Source organism: Phyllobates terribilis, unplaced genomic scaffold, assembly GCF_046119375.1.
Source record: "Phyllobates terribilis strain yellow unplaced genomic scaffold, ASM4611937v1 Scaffold_70__1_contigs__length_7381418, whole genome shotgun sequence".
NCBI lineage: Eukaryota > Metazoa > Chordata > Amphibia > Anura > Dendrobatidae > Phyllobates > Phyllobates terribilis.
This window is the reverse complement of record NW_027362830.1, coordinates 6,937,492-6,956,893: the sequence shown is the minus strand read 5'-3', so window position 1 is coordinate 6,956,893 and position 19,402 is coordinate 6,937,492. Positions and strand designations below refer to the sequence as shown.

At 44.7% G+C, this 19,402-nt stretch overlaps 1 protein-coding gene across 1 annotated transcript in view; it reads right to left on the bottom strand.

Moving 5' to 3' along the window:
* The window catches only part of LOC141194395 (uncharacterized), a 62,454-nt gene that overhangs the window by 13,194 nt on the left and 29,858 nt on the right, over positions 1–19,402 (bottom strand). Inside the window, exon 7 of the mRNA XM_073662299.1 lies at positions 18,617–19,375. Coding sequence (XP_073518400.1) covers positions 18,617–19,375 — 759 coding nt within the window. The remainder of the gene's footprint in view (positions 1–18,616; positions 19,376–19,402) is intronic.

Here is a 19,402-nt window from a genome sequence, read left to right as displayed (position 1 = left end):
CATGTAATGTACAAAAGTCTATTAGGCCGGGCCAGAGGCAGCGTTCCATAACTTACTTTTTAACGCCTCCATAAACATTAGACTAAAGTTACATGGAAGCACTGATTTTGGTCGACTATATAATGTATTTGGGGACCTCCCTACAGATGCAGTCAGTCATACAAACCACAGGAAAGCTGGAATATTTGTGTATGGGGGAGTCTGGAGAGATAGCCATCTGCCAAATGATCATTCAGCCAATACTTATCTCATGTGTATGGGGCAGTTAGTATTACACTGACAGGCAGTGATAATACACGGCACTACAGTAGTACAGTGCATCACCTGAGCAATCAAAGGCTTCTGTGTTGTATGATCGCACTAATGAGAGTTATTTTAAAAAGTTTATAAAAAAAAGGTTTAAAAAATTTTTAAAGTGAAAATATCACAGTTTTAGCAAAAATAAATACTTGTCTCTATAAGGAAAACATGCATATAATGAGAAAATGGAGAGGGAGGTCAGCTCACTGTTTATTTAATGCACCTTGTCTGAAGAACACAGCATGAGCCGCCCTGGTCAGGGACTGTGAAGACCCGGGGTCTTCTGTGGGCGTAATGCTACTCAAACAACACAGGGTGAGGGTAAAACAGCGTGGTAATACTTTATTGAACCACAAAGCAGACATTAAACATACAGAACTATCCAGCAAATACCCAAGATGGTACAACATTACACAGTCTCACCCTTCCTTCTCCGCCCGCCTGGGATAGAACAGCTGCGACTTTGGAGACTTCCAGGGCCAACTACCTCAACCAGTGGCCCTCCGCTTCTGGTTGGCCCCCAAAGAGAGAAGGTAGCGGCAAGCTTAGGAAGTCAACAGTCCATCGAGGTACAAGACCAGGAGACCCGATGGTCCCATCCTGGCCTCTCCGAGAGTTTCCATGGGACCAGACGACCGGTGGGTCCCTCCTGGCAACTCCAAATGTCTCCATGGGTTCTAGGTGACCGGTGGGTCCCTCCTAGTAACACCAAAACAGCATATCCATGGGGCTAAGTGACTTTTTCGTCCTCTCCTGGACTTCCCAAAAGTATCCATGGTCTCTCTGATGGTTAATGGAGCAGATGTGAAACTTTCCAGTGAGGGCTGATACCCTTAGACTAGAATCATGTAGAATACAAATCTGTGTCTCTTTAGATGCCATGCAATCCATCTACTTTCCTGAAGGATGTCTCCCATTCTCCTTCCAAAGTCCTTCTGATGTTCCGTGATTCTCTGTCCCAAATTTCATTCTGTCTACAGCATTACAGACACCCCTGTTTATATTTACATCTGTGTGAGGTCATAAAGCCCAGGTAAAAGAGGTAAAGGTGCAGGGATCACCTATCATTGTTTGAGCTAATCTATTTACATAGTTGGTATCACAGGGGCTGTTGTAAATAAACTTTCAGCTGACTTAGTACAATTTGTCATTAGCACAGTAAACATGATTGTTTCCAAACGAATAGAATTCAGCATTCAGGATTATACAAATACTATGACCGTTTTGATCAGCAAGAGAAATACAGCCCCTGACGAAGATACTGTAGTAGCGATACGCGTAGGGCTTACCCCTCTACAGTGGAAACCCTCCGTAGGTATCTATGCCCTACCTGTATCGCTTCTACAGTAGCTTCGTCAGGGGTCGTATGTTTTTTAACCACTTGTGTGTCCCTACATGAAATAAAGTTGCTATTTTATTTATTATTTGTAGTAATTCTTATTATTTTTGGGTGTGCATTATCTCACTGTGCAAGCTTTTCTCTACCTACTTCTTTATGTGCTTTGGTGCAGAGTTACCATTGCACCCCGTCACATATTTCAGTGATTTAGATTGTGTGGTGCCGACTGACCAATCTATTAAGATATTTATGTCTTCTAATACATTTTTTTAGCGGACCTGATGTGCATCCCACGTATTGTAGTTAACTCTCTATACACTCTATTAAATAAATGACCCCCTATAGTGGTACAATTGATGAAATTGTGTATTGAAAATTGCTGTACCGTTTGGTTTTCTTCAAATGTGTTGGTTTTATTAACATAGTTGCATGCTTTACAGGGTGTCCACGTTTAAAAAAACCCTTATAGGATAACCAAGTTACATTGCGTTTGATATTTGTTTCTTGCTTATTCCGCCTGGTGTAGAAGCCTTTTTGGATTCAAAACTCAAACAAAATATGCAAAAGAATTTACAAAGTCTGGAGGATGCCATCTCAGACATCAAAAAACTAAGATTGAGAGAGATATCAAAGACTACGAGTCAAATTCAATTTACACAAGGAAATGAAACAAACCAGGAGCTACTGTTCTGAAATACAGGTCACACAATAAATTCAAAGGAAATAGAGGAGAGCGGAGGTCAGCTTCACAAATCCTAATGTGTCCATGGGTTCCTCTAATTATAATTCTCTGAGGACTTATCTGATGCATCAGTGGGATCAACTAAAGAAAGATGGAACAAAAATAAATTCTCAAGAACGCCCCACAATCCAGCACAAAACAACGGGCGGGAAGAAAGCTCAAACGTGCCCGGACATGAGCATTCCATGCCGGAGGGCATCACGGTCTCCTATCTGCGCATGCGCATGTCCGGAAACATGCGTACCACTCCGGATCGCATATGGTATTGGATTACATACCACCAACATAGAAAAATCCTATCTCTGATATCAGCGTCATGGGAAACTAAAAACAAGTACTGCACATCCTCCCATCATGTAATAGGCATGTAGATCTACTTTATCACCACAAAAAATATGGAATGGTGGCCCACAGTATATTCCTAAATGGTCAAATTTGACCTCTATTGCACAATTAGAGATACACAAGGATCACCACACTTGTTAATGACGAAACAGTATAAGTGGAATATAATTGATAAGTAATAATTCTGATATAGAAGCTCAGATATCTCGATGAAGTACAACAATATGTGAACCCCATTCACAGGGAACTGACTAGCAATGGGTAGAGCATAAAATCCAAAAATATAATCCAGAATGGGGCTGTAGTCACACAAAACAGGCATAGGAAATTTGCTCATTGAGTCCCTTAGGGGCTCGAGAATCCAGTCTAACAATCCATTCACTTTCCTTTCAGAGGATACATCTATTGTGATCACCTCCTCTCACATTGGGTTTAACCACCACAATGATAGAAAAGGAGAGGTCTCCGGGTTCACCTCGATGTGCACTGTTTATGTGTCTCACTAATGAGATCTCCCGACCATGGCGTATATCGCCCAAATGCTCCCCTACTCTCCTCCTAGACTCCCTCTTGATCTTGTCTACATATTCTAGGGGGCAGGTGCATGTGGCCATATATACTAGTCCTGAGGTTTTACAGCTGGAATAATCCCACTGGAAAAAGATTTTAACCATGGAGGAACTTGAGAAAGATTTACATTGTCTCATCCAATTACATGTACAACATTCCCTAGATCTAAAGAAACCGCAGAGTCTTCTATCTAACCAAGTCCCCTTGGTTGCAGGTGTTTTATAGACACTGTGCACTAAATGGTCCCTAATTGACCAACCCTTTCTGAAAGTTATTGTGGGAGTAGATTCCACAGCACCCTCAGGTCCGGGTCGACCACAAGTATATCCCAGTGTTTTCTGAGGATATGAAAGATACAGTCACTCTGTTTGTCATAAGTTTTTCTTACTCGTGTAGTCCAATCTTCTTCTTGATCTCTTGGATTGGTATGAAGGAGTGTCTCTCTCTCCCATTTTTCTGCAAATGATGATGCGGAATCGAAAATGTACCATGAGTACCCATTATCCCTTAATCTGGTGTTCAGGTCTATTGCCTGTATATTAAAATCTGTGACATTCGAGCAGTACCTTCTCAACTGTAAAAATTGGCCCTTGGGTTTTCCTCTTAATATGGGGATGGGGGTGATGGTTATCCCACTTTAATAGTTTATTAGTGCTTGAAGGTTTATGGTAGATGAGTGTCCCTAGGGTCCCATTTCAATCTTTCTTGATCAGTACATACAGGAACGTCAACAGGTAATAATTAGTGTTGGTCTGCCCCTTTAAACAAAATGTACTTTTCAGGTTATCCCCCCAGCACCCTCACTTATCTTCCCTTCTTTTGAGGCCCACAGAGTCAGACTCTACTGGCCCTTCTCCCTGCGAGTGGCGGTTGTGTATCGCCCTCTGGGCCCCTCCCGTCAGTTTGTGGATCATTTTGCCACTTGGCTTCCAAATTTTCTATCCTATGACATCCCCACCCTCATCATGGGAGACTTTAACATCCCAATTGGCGATTCCGTCTCCCCATCTGCCGCTCATCTTTTATCTCTAACTTCCTCCTTCGGCCTTTCACAACATGCTAATTCTCCTACACATGAAAATGGAAATACTCTTGACTTGATCTTCGCCCGGCTCTGTTCAATACATGACTTTACTAACGCTCCTCTTGCACTCTCTGATCACAACCTTCATTCATTCTCTGTCAAGGACTGTCTCCCTGCTCAGGACACCCCCACTTTCCACACTTACAGAAATATACAATCCATTAACACCTAGAAATTTATGAAAACGTTGCAAACATCATTGGCCCAATCTCCTCCCTCTCATGTCCTGACTCTGCACTGAAGCATTATAACGAAACATTGCAATGCTCCCTGGATGAAGCTGCACCTCCTACATAGAGAACAACTCGGCGCAGATGAGGACAACCCTGGCACACGCTGTAAACACGTCTTCTCCAGCGGTGCTCCACGCGTGCTGAACGGCTGTGGAGAAAATCTAATTGAAGATTTCCTCAATTATAAATTTATGCTTAAAACCTATAACTCTGCGCTTCACCTCTCCAAACAAACCTACTTTAACAACCTCATCATCTCACGGCCCAATAAGCCAAAACGCCTGTTTGACACTTTTCACTCTCTCCTCAATCAAACAGCACAGGCCCCAACCACCGACCTCAGCGCTGACGATCTGGTCAATTATTTCAAAGAGAAAATTAACCATATCCGACACAAACTTTTCTCCCAATCCTCAAATGTAATGCATGCTCCTCCCTCCCACACTGCATCTTGCTCATTTTCTGACTTCGAACCAGTCACGGAAGAAGAAAAAAACCATCCCTGGACCAGAACTGTGCTGCTAACTACAGACCTGTCTCCAATCTTCCCTTTATCTCTAAACTCCTGGAACGCCTGGTTCACTCCTAATCCGCTATCTCTCAGATAACTCTCTTCTTGACCCTTTACAATCTGGCTTCCGCTCTTTACATTCTACTGAAACTGCCCTCACTAAAGTCCCTAATGATCTACTAACAGCTAAATTTAATGGTCACTACTCCCTGCTGATTCTCTTGATCTCTCTGAATCATTCGACACTGTGGACCACCAGCTCCTCCTCACTACGCTCCGCTCTATCGGCCTCAAGGACACTGTCCTCTCCTGGTTCTCCTCCTAACTCTCTGACCGCTCCTTCACTGTATCTTTTGCTGGCTCCTCTTCTTCTCTCCTTCCCCTTATTGTCAGGGTTCCTCAAGGATCAGTTCTAGGCGCCCTTCTTTTCTCCTTATACATCGCTCCTATTGGACAATCAGCAGATTAGGTTTTCAGTACCATCTCTATGCTGATGATCCAATCATACACCTCTTCTCCAAACATCACCCCTGACTTATTACAAAACAACAGTGATTGTCTTTACGCTGTCTCTAACATTATGTTTTTCCTCTATCTAAAATTGAATCTGTCAAAAACTGAACTACTCATATTTCCTCCCTCCACTAACCTACTTGTGCCCGATATTGCCATTTCCGTTTGTGGCTCCACCTTTACTCACCAGCAACATGCCCGCTTGTCTTGCGGTCATACTTGATTCAGATCTTTCCTTCACTCCTCATATCAAATCACTCACTCGCTCGTGTCATCTACACCTCAAAAACAACTCTAGATTCAGAAATTTTCTTACCTTTGACTCTGCAAAAACTCTTACTGTAGCTCTTATTCATTCTCGTCTAGACTATTGCAACTCTCTACTAATCAGTCTCCCTCTTTCTAAACTCTCCCCTCTCAAATCCATCCTGAATGCAGAAGCCAGGATCATATTCCTCGCCAACGCTACACCGATGCCTCTTCCCTGTGCCAGCCATTGCACTGGTTGCCCATCCAATACAGAGTTCAATATAAACGTATCACTCTCACCCACAAAGCGCTCCATGCTTCAGTACCCCCCTACATCTCCTCCCTCGTCTCAGTCTACCACCCTTCACGTGCCCTCCGCTCTGCTAATAACTTTAAACTAAAATCCTCTGTAATCCGAACCTCCCACTTCCATCTCCAAGATTTCTCACTACCCAGGATAATTCGATTAATGCCCAATAAGGAGAGTTTTAAGTGTGCCATAAAAACCCATTTCTTTAGACTGGCCTATCACCTCAACACACTATCTAACTGTCCCAGTTTGGGCCATATTAAAATTTTCTTCAAAATCATGCTCATACAATCCATGCACTGATTAGCCTCTGTCTGTACTGTACACATACTGGCTGGCGACCAGTTCATGTAGTGTTATGTACTTACCCTATTTAGTATATTAAGGCTGTATTATAGAATATATCTACATTTTACCTTTGTGTCTCCCCTATTTCCTTATAGACTGTAAGCTTGCGACCCTCACTCCTTTTAACATCTGAGTTATGCTTATTCTGTAAAGTCTGTATTGTCTGTATAAGTCCCCCCTAAAATTGTAAAGTGCTGTGGAATATGTTGGTGATATAAAAATAAAAATTATTATTATTATAATTAAATTCAGATGTAAATCTAAGGCCCACTCTATTGATGCAGAGTTCCCTGACAAATTAAAAAGATTGTTCACTCGTCCCCGACCAGATGATAAAAATGTAGTCAATATATTTGTACCATACCCCAGTATATGGATGCCACCACTTATAATCATCTCAGAATATTGTGGTTTCCTCCCACCAGTCCAGGGATAGGTTAGCATATGAGGGGACACAGCGGCTCCCCATCGCAGTACCCCTGAGCTGGAGGAAGTACTGCCTGTCAATAAGAAAGTAGTTACAAGTAAGAGTGAATTTTAGAAGATCCGCCATGAAGTCATTATGTCTGCTACACTGTACTGATCTCGATTTAAAGAAATGTCTTACTCCTCTGATACCATCCTCAGGCCGTATATTACTGTACAAAGCCTCGATATCTAGTAAGGCCGGCTGCTCCCCTACATGCATGTATACATGCTCGAGGGTCTACATGGAGGGGAGCAGGCAGAGGGAAAACCAACTCCAGAGGGATTATTCCAACTGCAGGACCTCAGGCGGTACTGTGGGGGCATCAAACATACTGCATAAGGGGCATAATGGGGGCATCACACATACTGCATAAGGGGCATAATGGGGGCATCACACTGTGTGGGGTCATCATACATCCTGCATAAGGGGCATAATGGGGGCATTACACTGTGTGGGGGCATCATACATCCTGCATAAGGGGCATAATGGGGGCATTACACTGTGTGGGGACATCATACATACTGCATAAGGGGCATAATGGGGGCATTACACTGTGTGGGGGGCATCATATATACTGCATAAGGGGCATAATGGGGGCATTACACTGTGTGGGGGCATCATACATCCTGCATAAGGGGTATAATGGGGGCATCATACATCCTGCACAAGGGGCATAATTGGGGCATTACACTGTGTGGGGGCATCATACATCCTGCATAAGGGGCATAATGGGGGCATCATACATCCTGCACAAGGGGTATAATGGGGGCATTACAGTGTGTGGGGCATCATACATCCTGCATAAGGGGCATAATGGGGGCATTACACTGTGTGGGGGCATCATACATCCTGTATAAGGGGCATAATGGGGGCATTACACTGTGTGGGGGGCATCATACATCCTGCATAAGGGGCTTAATGGGGGCATCAAACATCCTGCACAAGGGGCATAATTGGGGCATTACACTGTGTGGGGGCATCATACATCCTGCATAAGGGGCATAATGGGGGCATCATACATCCTGCATAAGGGGCATAATGGGGGCATTACACTGTGTGGGGGCATCATACATCCTGTATAAGGGGCATAATGGGGGCATTACACTGTGAGGGTCCTGTACTCTGAGAACAATACGTTTCCTCCCTTCCTGTCTCCATAGTGGGGTCGTATGTATCTATTACAGGAAACAGAACAAAACGTTATGATTCTTATAAAGGGGCAACACAAGACCCCAAAAGTCTCCGTGCTGAAGGGGTTAATGCCCCCTGCCCCAGTAATGGGGTCTCCACATACCTCTACCTGCAGAGCCGCCACCACATATATGGCTGTTGTGTGCGCACAGGAGCTGTGATGAGGTCACAGGAGGGGAGGAGTCAGGGGTCACATGATCAGGGGCCTCAGTGGATGCAGGACTCTGCTGTGCTGGTTGTCATGGTGCTGGATGAGCTGAAGTTTATGTGTGGGGTCAGGAGGGGTTTACAGTGTGGATGTAGCAGAGCCGCGCGTGTACGAGGTGTACGGAGCAGAGCCGCGCGTGTACGAGGTGTACGGAGCGGAGCCGCGCATGTACGAGGTGTACGGAGCGGAGCTGCGTGTGTACGAGGCGTACGGAGCGGAGCCGCGCGTGTACGAGGCGTACGGAGCGGAGCCGCGCGTGTACGAGGTGTACGGAGCGGAGCCGCGCATGTACGAGGTGTACGGAGCGGAGCCGCGCATGTACGAGGTGTACGGAGCGGAGCCGCGCATGTACGAGGTGTACGGAGCGGAGCTGTGTGTGTACGAGGTGTACGGAGCGGAGCCGCGCGTGTACGAGGCGTGCGGAGCGGAGCCGCGCGTGTACGAGGTGTACGGAGCGGAGCCGCGCGTGTACGAGGTGTACGGAGCGGAGCTGCGTGTGTACGAGGCGTACGGAGCGGAGCCGCGCGTGTACGAGGCGTGCGGAGCGGAGCCGCGCGTGTACGAGGCGTACGGAGCGGAGCCGCGCGTGTACGAGGCGTACGGAGCGGAGCCGCGCGTGTACGAGGCGTACGGAGCGGAGCCGCGCGTGTACGAGGTGTACGGAGCGGAGCCGCGCGTGTACGAGGTGTACGGAGCGGAGCCGCGTGTGACGAGGCGTACGGAGCGGAGCCGCGCGTGTACGAGGCGTACGGAGCGGAGCCGCGGGTGTGCGAGGTGTACGGAGCGGAGCCGCGCGTGTACGAGTTGTACGGAGCCGCGCGTGTACGAGGCGTATGGAGCCGAGCCCCGTGTGCACGAGGCGTACGGAGCGGAGCCGCGCGTGTACGAGGCGTACGGAGCGGAGCCGCGCGTGTACGAGGCGTACGGAGCGGAGCTGCGCGTGTACGAGGCGTGCGGAGCCGCACGTGTACGAGGCATACGGAGCGGAGCCGCACGTGTACGAGGCGTACGGAGCGGAGCCGCGCGTGTACGAGGCGTACGGAGCGGAGCCGCGCGTGTACGAGGCGTACGGAGCGGAGCCGCGTGTGTACGAGCCGTATGGAGCGGAGCAGCGCGTGTACGAGGCGTACGGAGCTGAGCCGGGCGTGTACGAGGTGTACGGTGCGGAGCCGCACGTGTACGAGGTGTACGGAGCGGAGCCTTGTGTACGAGGTGTACGGAGAGGAGCCGCGTGTGTGTACGAGGTGTACGGAGCGGAGCCGTGTGTACGAGGCGTACGGAGCGGAGCCGTGTGTGTATGGAGCAGAACGTATGTAACAGAAGTAGTTAGTGTACGATGCCTCGGGAATATAGTCTGGAGTGCAGACATTGCTGAGTGTGAGGAGCGAGGGGAGTTGGATCCCAGTAATAGAGAATCTCAGCTGTTCCCTCCATTGATGCAGTAAACAGCGCGCAGCAATGATAAATGAGATTGTGATCCTTGGTTGTGAATATCGGGACGTTTCAGTGTAATAACCTTTCTCAAACACTCGCTGGATGGGGGCACTGTGGGCAGGAATAGCTTATAGGGGGCTACACAATTTTTAACGCAGTTTCTCAACAATAAGGCGACACCAGAATGTGGCAGAAGATCTCGCTTCCACGGCTCGGAAGGGAAGAATCACTACAGTGGTACGGAAAGTATTCAGACCCCTTTACATTTTTCACTCTTTGTTTCATTGCAGCCATTTGGTAAATTCTAAAAAGTTCATTTTTTTCCCATTAAAGTACACTCTGCAACCCATCTGATCTGAGAAAAAAACAGAAATGTAGAAATTTTTGCGAATTTATTAAAAAAGAAAAACTGAAACATCACATGGTCATAAGTATTCAGACCCTTTGCTCAGTATTGAGTAGAAGCCCCCTTTTGAGCTAATACAGCCATGAGTCTTCTTGGGAATGATGCAACAAGTTTTTCACACCTGGATTTGGGGATCCTCTGCCATTCTTCCTTGCAGATCCTCTCCAGTTCCGTCAGGTTGGACGGTGAACGTTGGTGGACAGCCGTTTTCAGGTCTCTCCAGAGATGTTCAATTGGGTTTAGGTCAGGGCTCTGTCTGGGCCAGTAAAGAATGGTCACAGCATTGTTCTGAAGCCACTCCTTTGTTATTTTAGCTGTGTGCTTAGGGTCATTGTCTTGTTGGAAGGTGAACCTTCGGACAAGTCTGAGGTCCAGAGCACTCTGGAAGAGGTTTTGATCCAGGGTATCTCTGTACTTGGCCGCATTCATGTTTCCTTCAATTGCAACCAGTTGTCCTGTCCCTGCAGCTGAAAAACACCCCAATAGCATGATGCTGCCACCACCATGTTTCACTGTGGGGATTGTATTGGGCAGGTGATGAGCAGTACCTGGCTTTCTCCACACATACCGCTTAGAATTATCACCAAAAAGTTCTATCTTCATCTCATCAGACCAGAGAATCTCATTTCTCATAGTCTGGGAGTCCTTCATGTGTTTTTGAGCAAACTCTATGCGGGATTTTGTTAGAACTCTCCTGTTAGTTTTTTTTTAGTTTGCTGGTCACATGACCATTTTTGCCTATTTAATCCGGCTCCGCCCTCCTGGTCTTGCTGGACTTCATTGTATTTACTACTCTTGAGCTAGCTTGGTGCTCTGTTGCCGTTCTCTGTTAGTTTTGCTAGGTCTTCTGACCTCTATGCTTTTTGTTGTGTGTTTGTCTTTGACTGCTACTATTTCTGCTAGGTGTCCAACTTATCCCAGTCCCTAGTTCTTGTAGGGATCCCTCCCTCACATCTATAGGTCTTCGTTCAGACTAGCCGAGGACTTTAGCGGGTCTGATCGCAGGATCAGGCTCCCCGTTACATCGTAGGGATCTAGTTTAGTTCTATTGTAGGGACAGTTCTCCTGTCTTTCCTTAGTCCCTGTAGCAGATCATAACAGATTTCATATGTCTTGCACTGAGAAGAGGCTTCCTTTGGGCCAGTCTGCCATAAAGGCCCGACTGGTGGAGGGCTGCAGTGATAGTTGACTTTGTGGAACTTTCTCCCATCTCCCTACTGCATCTCTGGAGCTCAGCCACAGTGATCTTGGGGTTCTTCTTTACCTCTTTCACCAAGGCTCTTCTCCCACGATTGCTCAGTTTGGCTGGACGACCAGGTCTAGGAAGACTTCTGGTGGTCTCAAACTTCTTCTATTTAAGGATTATGGAGGCCACTGTGCTCTTAGGAACCTTAAGTAATGCAGACATTCTTTTGTAACCGTGGCCAGATCTGTGCCTTGCCACAATTCTGTCTCTGAGCTCCTTGGGCAGTTCCTTTGAGCTCATGATTCTCATTTGGTCTGACATGCACTGTAAGCTGTGAGGTCTTATATAGACAGGTGTGTGCCTTTCCAAATCAAGTCCTATCAGTTTAATTAAACACAGCTGGACTCCAATGAAGGAGTAGAACCATCTCAAGGAGGATCACAAGGAATGGACAGCATGTCACTTAAATAGGAGTGCCTGAGCAAAGGATCTGAAGACTTATGACCATGTGATATTTCAGTTTTTCTTTATTAATAAATTTGCAAAAATTTCTACATTTCTGTTTTTTTCAGTCAGGATGGGGTGCAGAGTGTACTTTAATGAGAAAAAAATGAACTTTTTAGAATTTACCAAATGGCTGCAATGAAACAAAGAGTGAAAAATTTAAAGGAGTTTGAATACTTTCCGTATTCACTGTATATGGTTTCTGGATTGCTGATTTGTCTGGAATATTGTGTGTAGCTGCCAAAACAGCAGACCCCCTCTCCCACTACAGTGAACCCACTTAGGAAACGATATTCCTCTGGTATTAGAGGTTTAGAATACAAAGGGACATGATGAATTCTAAGTCTTTTCTTTAGACTATGGACTTCTTAGGGTGCCAACCTCCGCAGTCATTCAGTGTTAGTAGTAATAAGGATGAAATAGTAATTATCAATAAACCCCATCCTATTTCCTCTCATCTCCCAATGTGCCCGTCCATCTTTGTTATCATTTTTATTCTATTTCATACAAAGACTTAGAATCCATCACGCCCCTATGTATTCTAAGCCTCTAATCCCACATTTGTTATTATTCCGCCCCCACGATGGGCGTAAAGGCTGCTGGAATAATTATGTCTAACATTCTGGGAGGGTGTCATGGGTGTCTTGACAGAGTCATTCTGGATCCAGCTGTAGAAGGTCGCTGCGCTTGGCTTTGCAGACACCTTTTTGATTCTTTCATCCCTGTAGTGTAGTGCTATTCTTCTCTCGCTAGGACCCAGCAGTGATCTCCTCTTTCTGCTGCTAATTGACACACCCTTGCTTGATATTTAAAAACCCACAGTGTCTCCAGAGAGTCACCGGTGAACTATTTTCCTCTGTTCAGGCCTGGAGTTCTAGCAGTCAGCTAGTTTCTTCTTGGAGTTTCTTGGTGATTAGGGACGATAGGGGAGTCAGGGTGTTGTAAGATCTGGCTAGGGGGTCTCCTCTCTCATTTTCCCTAGTTGTTGGGTTCCCTCATTTTCCCATCGTCATACATTTGGTCCTTCCCTTCTACTTTGAAGAACCTAGAATATAAGACATATTTTCAGTTGTTTCACACTTTTTTGTTAAGTATATAATTCCACATGTGTTAATTCATAGTTTTGATGCCTTCAGTGTGAATGTACAATTTTCATAGTCATGAAAATACAGAAAAATCTTTAAATGAGAAGGTGTGTCCAAACTTTTGGTCTGTAATGTATCAACCAGATATGGTCGTCATTGTGTCCATGGAGTAAGAGAGAGACAGCACATGTGTCTTGTGATTTTACATCCAGTCCAAGAGGGGTATCTCCAGCCCCCGATGTGGGGGACTGATATCACCAGCCTATTGTATTCTCCCATTTTCCCCCCATCACTAAAGGCCCCGTCACACTTAGCGACGCTGCAGCGATCCCGACAACGATACGACCTGTCAGGGATCGTTGCTGCGTCGTTATGTGGTCGCTGGTGAGCTGTCAAACAGGCAGGCTCACCAACAATCAGGGGAGCAGCGACATCGTGGAAAGAATCTTTCCACGATGTCCTGCTCCTGGTTACCAGCCTGCTGGAGCAGGCTGGTAACCATGGTAAGCATCGGGTTACTAGGGGCACACGCGCACCTAGTAACCCGTTGTTTATCATGGTTACGAGCCTGCTAAAGTGAGCGGTAACCTAACCGATCTTTATCATGGTTACCAGCCTGATCGCTGCTCCCGCTGGTCACACACAGCGATGTGTGCTGACCAGCGGGAGGGCAACGACCAAAAAATGGTCCAGGACACTTTGCAGCGATCAGCGACCTCACAACAGGGGCCTGATCGCTGCAAAGTGTCACACATAGCGACATCGCTGGTGAGGTCGCTGTTGCGTCACCAAAACCGTGACACAGCAGCGATCTCGCTAGCGATCTCGCTATGTGAGACGGGGGCTTAAGATCTATGATGAACCCTGGTAACCTCAGCTGATAGGACAGAAGGGAACTGGTGTTACGAGTTGTATACACCACCTTCACACAACTATTGTAAATCTGCTTCTGATTTGCCCAGACTGAGCTTCTGTTCAGAGAAAAGTCCTTCCCCCTCCAGCAAAGCACACAGTCTTATATGCACACATTTTATATATATATATATATATATATATATATAATAATAATATATACTCACACACATGAAAATATTTGTATATATATTATATGTATACTGTGGGGGAAAAAAGTATTTAGTCAGCCCCCAATTGTGCAAGTTCTCCCACTTACAGAGATGAGAGAGGCCTGTAATTGACATCATAGGTCGACCTCGACTATGAGAGACAAAATGAGAAAACAAATCCTGAAAATCACATTGTCTGATTTGGAAAGAATTTTTTTTAATATACATAAATATACATGTATTAAATTTATATATGAAATGAATATTTGTTATCAAGAGATAATACTCAAATAAAAGCTGCGACACCTTCCCATAATGGCTACAGCCAGAGGGATCAAAAGAGAAAACGTATTCAGAACATACCCCGGCCCCCTCACACCACCCCAACGCCGTATTGCTGATGCTTCGTCAGGGGCACTGTGATTTTCTTGATTTTTTTGGGATATTCTATATCTCAATGTTAAAATTAATCTACTCTTAAAATTATAGACTGTTCATGTCTTTGTCAGTGGGAAAACTTATAAAAACAGCAAGGGATCAAATACTTATTTCCTTCACTGTATATATATATATATATATATATATATATATATATATATATACAGTATATTTACAGTATATATATATATATATATATATATATATATATATATACACACACACACACACACACACACACACACTGCTCAGAAAAACAAAGGGAGCACTCAAATAACACATCCTAGATCTGAATGAATGAAATATTCTCATTGAATACTTTGTTCTGTACAAAGTTGAATGTGCTGACAACAAAATCACACAAAATCAGCAATGGAAATCACATTTATTAATGATAATAATAATCTTTATTTTTATATAGCGCTAACATATTCCGCAGCGCTTTACATACATTATCGTCGCTGTCCCCATCGGGGCTCACAATCTAAATTCCCTATCAGTATGTCTTTATTAACCAATGGAGGCCTGGATTTGGAGTCACCCCCAAAATTAAAGTGGAAAAACACACTACAGGATGATCCAACTTTGATGTAATGTCCTTAAAACAAGTCACAATGAGGCTCAGTATTGTGTGTGGCCTCCATGTGCCTGTATGGCCTCCCTACAACGCCTGGGCATGCTCCTGATGAGGTTGCGGATGGTCTCCTGTGGGATCTCCTCCCAGACCTGGACTAAAGCATCCGCCAACTCCTGGACAGTCTGTGGTGCAACGTGACGTTGGTGGATGGAGCGAGACATGATGTCCCAGATGTGCTCAATCGGATTCAGGTCTGGGGAACGGGCGGGCCAGTCCATAGCTTCAATGCCTTCATCTTGCAGAAACTGCTGACACACTCCAGCCACATGAGGTCTGGCATAGTCTTGTATTAGGAGGAACGCAGAGCCAACCGCACTAGCATATGGTCTCACAAGGGGTCTGAGGATCTCATCTCGGTACCTAATGGCAGTCAGGCTACCTCTGGCGAGCACATGGAGGGCTGTGCGGCCCTCCAAAGAAATGCCACCCCACACCATTACTGACCCACTGCCAAGCCGGTCATGCTGAAGGATGCTGCAGGCAGCAGATCGCTCTCCACGGCGTCTCCAGACTTTGTCACGTCTGTCACATGTGCTCAGTTTGAACCTGCTTTCATCCGTGAAGAGCACAGTGTCCTGCACGGTCTTGGGCTGTGAGCACAACCCCCATCTGTGGACGTCGGGCCCTCATACCACCCTCATGGAGTCGGTTTCTAACCGTTTGTGCAGACACATGCACATTTGTGGCCTGCTGGAGGTCATTTTGCAGGGCTCTGGTAGTGCTCTTCCTGTTCCTCCTTGCACAAAGACGGAGGTAGCGGTTCTGCTGCTGGGTTGTTGCCTTTCTACGGCCCCCTCCACGTCTCCTGGTGTACTTGCCTGTCTCCTGATAGCGCCTCCAGCCTCTGGACACTACGCTGACAGACACAGCAAACCTTCTTGTCACAACTCGCATTGATGTGCCATCCTGGATGAGCTGCACTACCTGAGCAACTTCTGTGGGTTGCAGAGTCCGTCTCATGCTACTACGAGTGTAAAAGCACAGCCAACATTCAAAGTGACAAAAATATCAGCCAGAAAGCATTGGTACTGAGATGTGGTCTGTGGTCCCCACCTGCAGAACCACTCCTTTATTGAGGGTGTCTTGATAATTGCCATTAATTTCCATCTATTGTCTATTCCATTTGCACAACAGCATGTGAAATTGATTGTCAATCAGTGTTGCTTCCTAAGTGGACAGTTTTATTTCACAGAAGTTTGATTTACTTGGAGTTATATTCTGTTAAGTGTTCCCTTTATTTTTTTGAGCAGTGTAGTATGGTTGGGTAGTAGTTAATAATTTCTATATATTTTATATATATAATAGAATATAATTTATATATAATTTATATATATTTCGCATTTATAGATCGATATTTTGAGAGATATTTTCTTATATCTTATTATGCATTTATACTATGATCTCATATAATCGTGTTATACTTCATGCTTCACTGTTCTCTGTGGTGTCCTCGCTGGCCGTATCAATCTATGCTCCATGATGCGGGGTCACGTGGTTCCCCATGTGCTTGCTGCATGATGGATCATATGACGCGTTTGCCATGGATGCGGCGGTGTAGCAGTGATTGCCATGTGTCATGCCACGCCCTCCCCACACCCATTGGCCGAGAGACTACACACCCCCTTTTCTATTGGCTCAAGGGTCCTTTTTAAACCCTACCCACCTTCATTGACCCCACCTCTTGATGAAGGCAGCCGTGCCGAAACGCGCATCAGGGTGAGCGCAATTGAGGGGCGTGTTCACATCCACTGTGGCTGTAAGTATTCTATAGGGTTCATGCTACACTCTTTTTGCTGCCGTTCTTTAATCTTTTTTCCTACTTAGGTGCATTTTCTAGGCTTTAATATGTATTAGGATATACTTTTACCCTTTAGCCTAAGAGGTCAGGGCAGTGATACCATTTATAAAGATCTGTTGTCCCCGGTATGAGCTATCTATATTAGTACCTATATATAGACAGCGGTGTCACTAACCTCTTATATAGCAACTACTTCTGACCTACCTCACAAGCACCTGCACTTTTATTGAATGCTTCTCTGCATTTTAACAATATATTCTTATTTTTTGGCAGCCCAATTATGTACTTACATCAGAAAAGAATCATGTTAATTTGTCTCATGCTCCTCATTAGTCTCCTCCATTGTTTTACTATTAACTGTCTCTGTTTCTGCGATTAATATTTTTTTCCTGTATAAATTATAATTAATAACATTTTGTAATTTTTTCACTATTATATGGGACTCTGACTTGAAGTTTTTTCCTCTTGTTTCTTATGTATGGAGGAGGATGTGGGGCCCATTATACTGTATACTGGTTGGCCCACGACTTTGTCAAAGTTTTCATGTTGTGAGTTTTACATTCCTGATGTAGAATCAGTCTGGGTAAATGTACATGGACATGGCAATAATGGAAAGCTGCTAACTGGACTTTGCTACAAGCCTCCTAATATAGCTGAACACGTAGAGGATGAAATGCTGCAACAAATTAAAAAGGCAACAAAAACAAGTCATGGTGAAAAGTGTTGGCTTGAAATTGTTCCAGAAAATGAAGTAATTCTCCCAGAAAATTATCGCAATTACATGTTTTGGTATACACGTTTATTTCCATTGCGTGTATTGGAATAACACAAGAAAACTGAGAAAATAAGGCAAATTGAACATAATTTCACAGAAAATAGGCCGGATAAAATTGTTGGCACCTTGCCAAAATTGTGGGTAAATAACTTTGTTTCAAGCATGTGAAGCTTGTTCAAACGCAATTGTGGCAAGTAACAGGTGTGGGCAATATGAAAATCACAACTAAAACTAGATAAAAAAGGGAGAAGTTGATTCAATCTTTGCATTGTGTGCATATGTGTGCCACACTAAGCATGGAGAAAACAGAAAAAGGAGAAGAGAACTGTCTGAGGACTTGAGAACCAAAATTGTTGAAAAATATCAACAATTTCAAGGTTATAAGTCCATCTTTAGGGATCCACATGTTCCTTTGTCCAAGGTGCGCAGCATAATCAATAAATTTACAACCCATACAGTCAAATATGGTGGAGGTTCAAAGCTGTTTTGGGGTTGTTTTGCTGCCTCTGGCACTAGGTGCCTTGACTGTGTGCAAGACATCATGAAATCTGAAGATTAGCAAAGGATTTTGGGTCACAATTTAGTGCCTAGTGTCAGAAAGCTGGGTTTGCATCCTAGGTCATGGCTGTTCATACTTTACTTTCCCCTTGTTGACAGTGTGTTGCAGCCTCCCTTCTGGTTCCTCCGGAGGTATGAGAAACTCCTCAACGGCTTATTAGGGAGTTAGGTCTGTGGTGGCGTTTTTAGTTGTGCAGCTAGGGCCTTTCTTGTCTGTACAGAGACTAGTTGTGTGTAGTTGCAGCATTCTCCCCTGTGTGGGTTCTCCGGTGGTTATCAAGATGCGCGTTCTGGTTAAAACATTTTCCATATTCTGAACATGGAAAATGCTTCTCCCCTGTGTGAGTTCTCTGATGTTTGATAAGAGTTGATTTGTCTGTAAAACATTTCCCACATTCTGAACATGAAAATGGCTTCTCCCCTGTGTGGGTTCTTTCGTGCTTAAGAAAACTAGATTTCTGGTTAAAACATTTCCCACATTCTGAACATGGAAAAGGCTTCTCCCCTGTGTGAGTTCTCTGATGTTTGATAAGAGTTGATTTGTCTGTAAAACATTTCCCACATTCTGAACATGGAAAAGGCTTCTCCCCTGTGTGAGTTCTCTGATGTGTGATAAGAGTTGATTTCTTTGCAAAACATTTCCCACAATCTGAACATGAAAATGGTTTCTCTCCTGTGTGAGTTATCTCATGCCTAACAAGATTTGATTTCCGATTAAAACATTTCTGACACTTGGAGCAAGAAAATCTATTCTTCACTGTGTGAATTTTTTGATGTTTAAGAAAAGACTTTTTCAGAGGAAAACTATTTCCATATTCTGAATGTGAAAATGGTTTCTTTGCATTAGTAGTTCGTTTTTTAATGCTTATTTTGTGACTTTGACTTTCCTTAGTAGTCGGTAATGAATCAGAAGACAGGACCTGTTTCATAGGATCAGATGACAGATCTTTGCTGTGAAGGGATGATGGTAAATCTGGAGTAATGGCATTCACTTCAATTGTATCCTGTGGGATCTCAAGATCATCTGATTTAGAAATTGAAGATGTCAGCTGTCCCTCTGATCTCCGGGTACAGATATCTGCCAAGAATAAAACCAATTCTTATT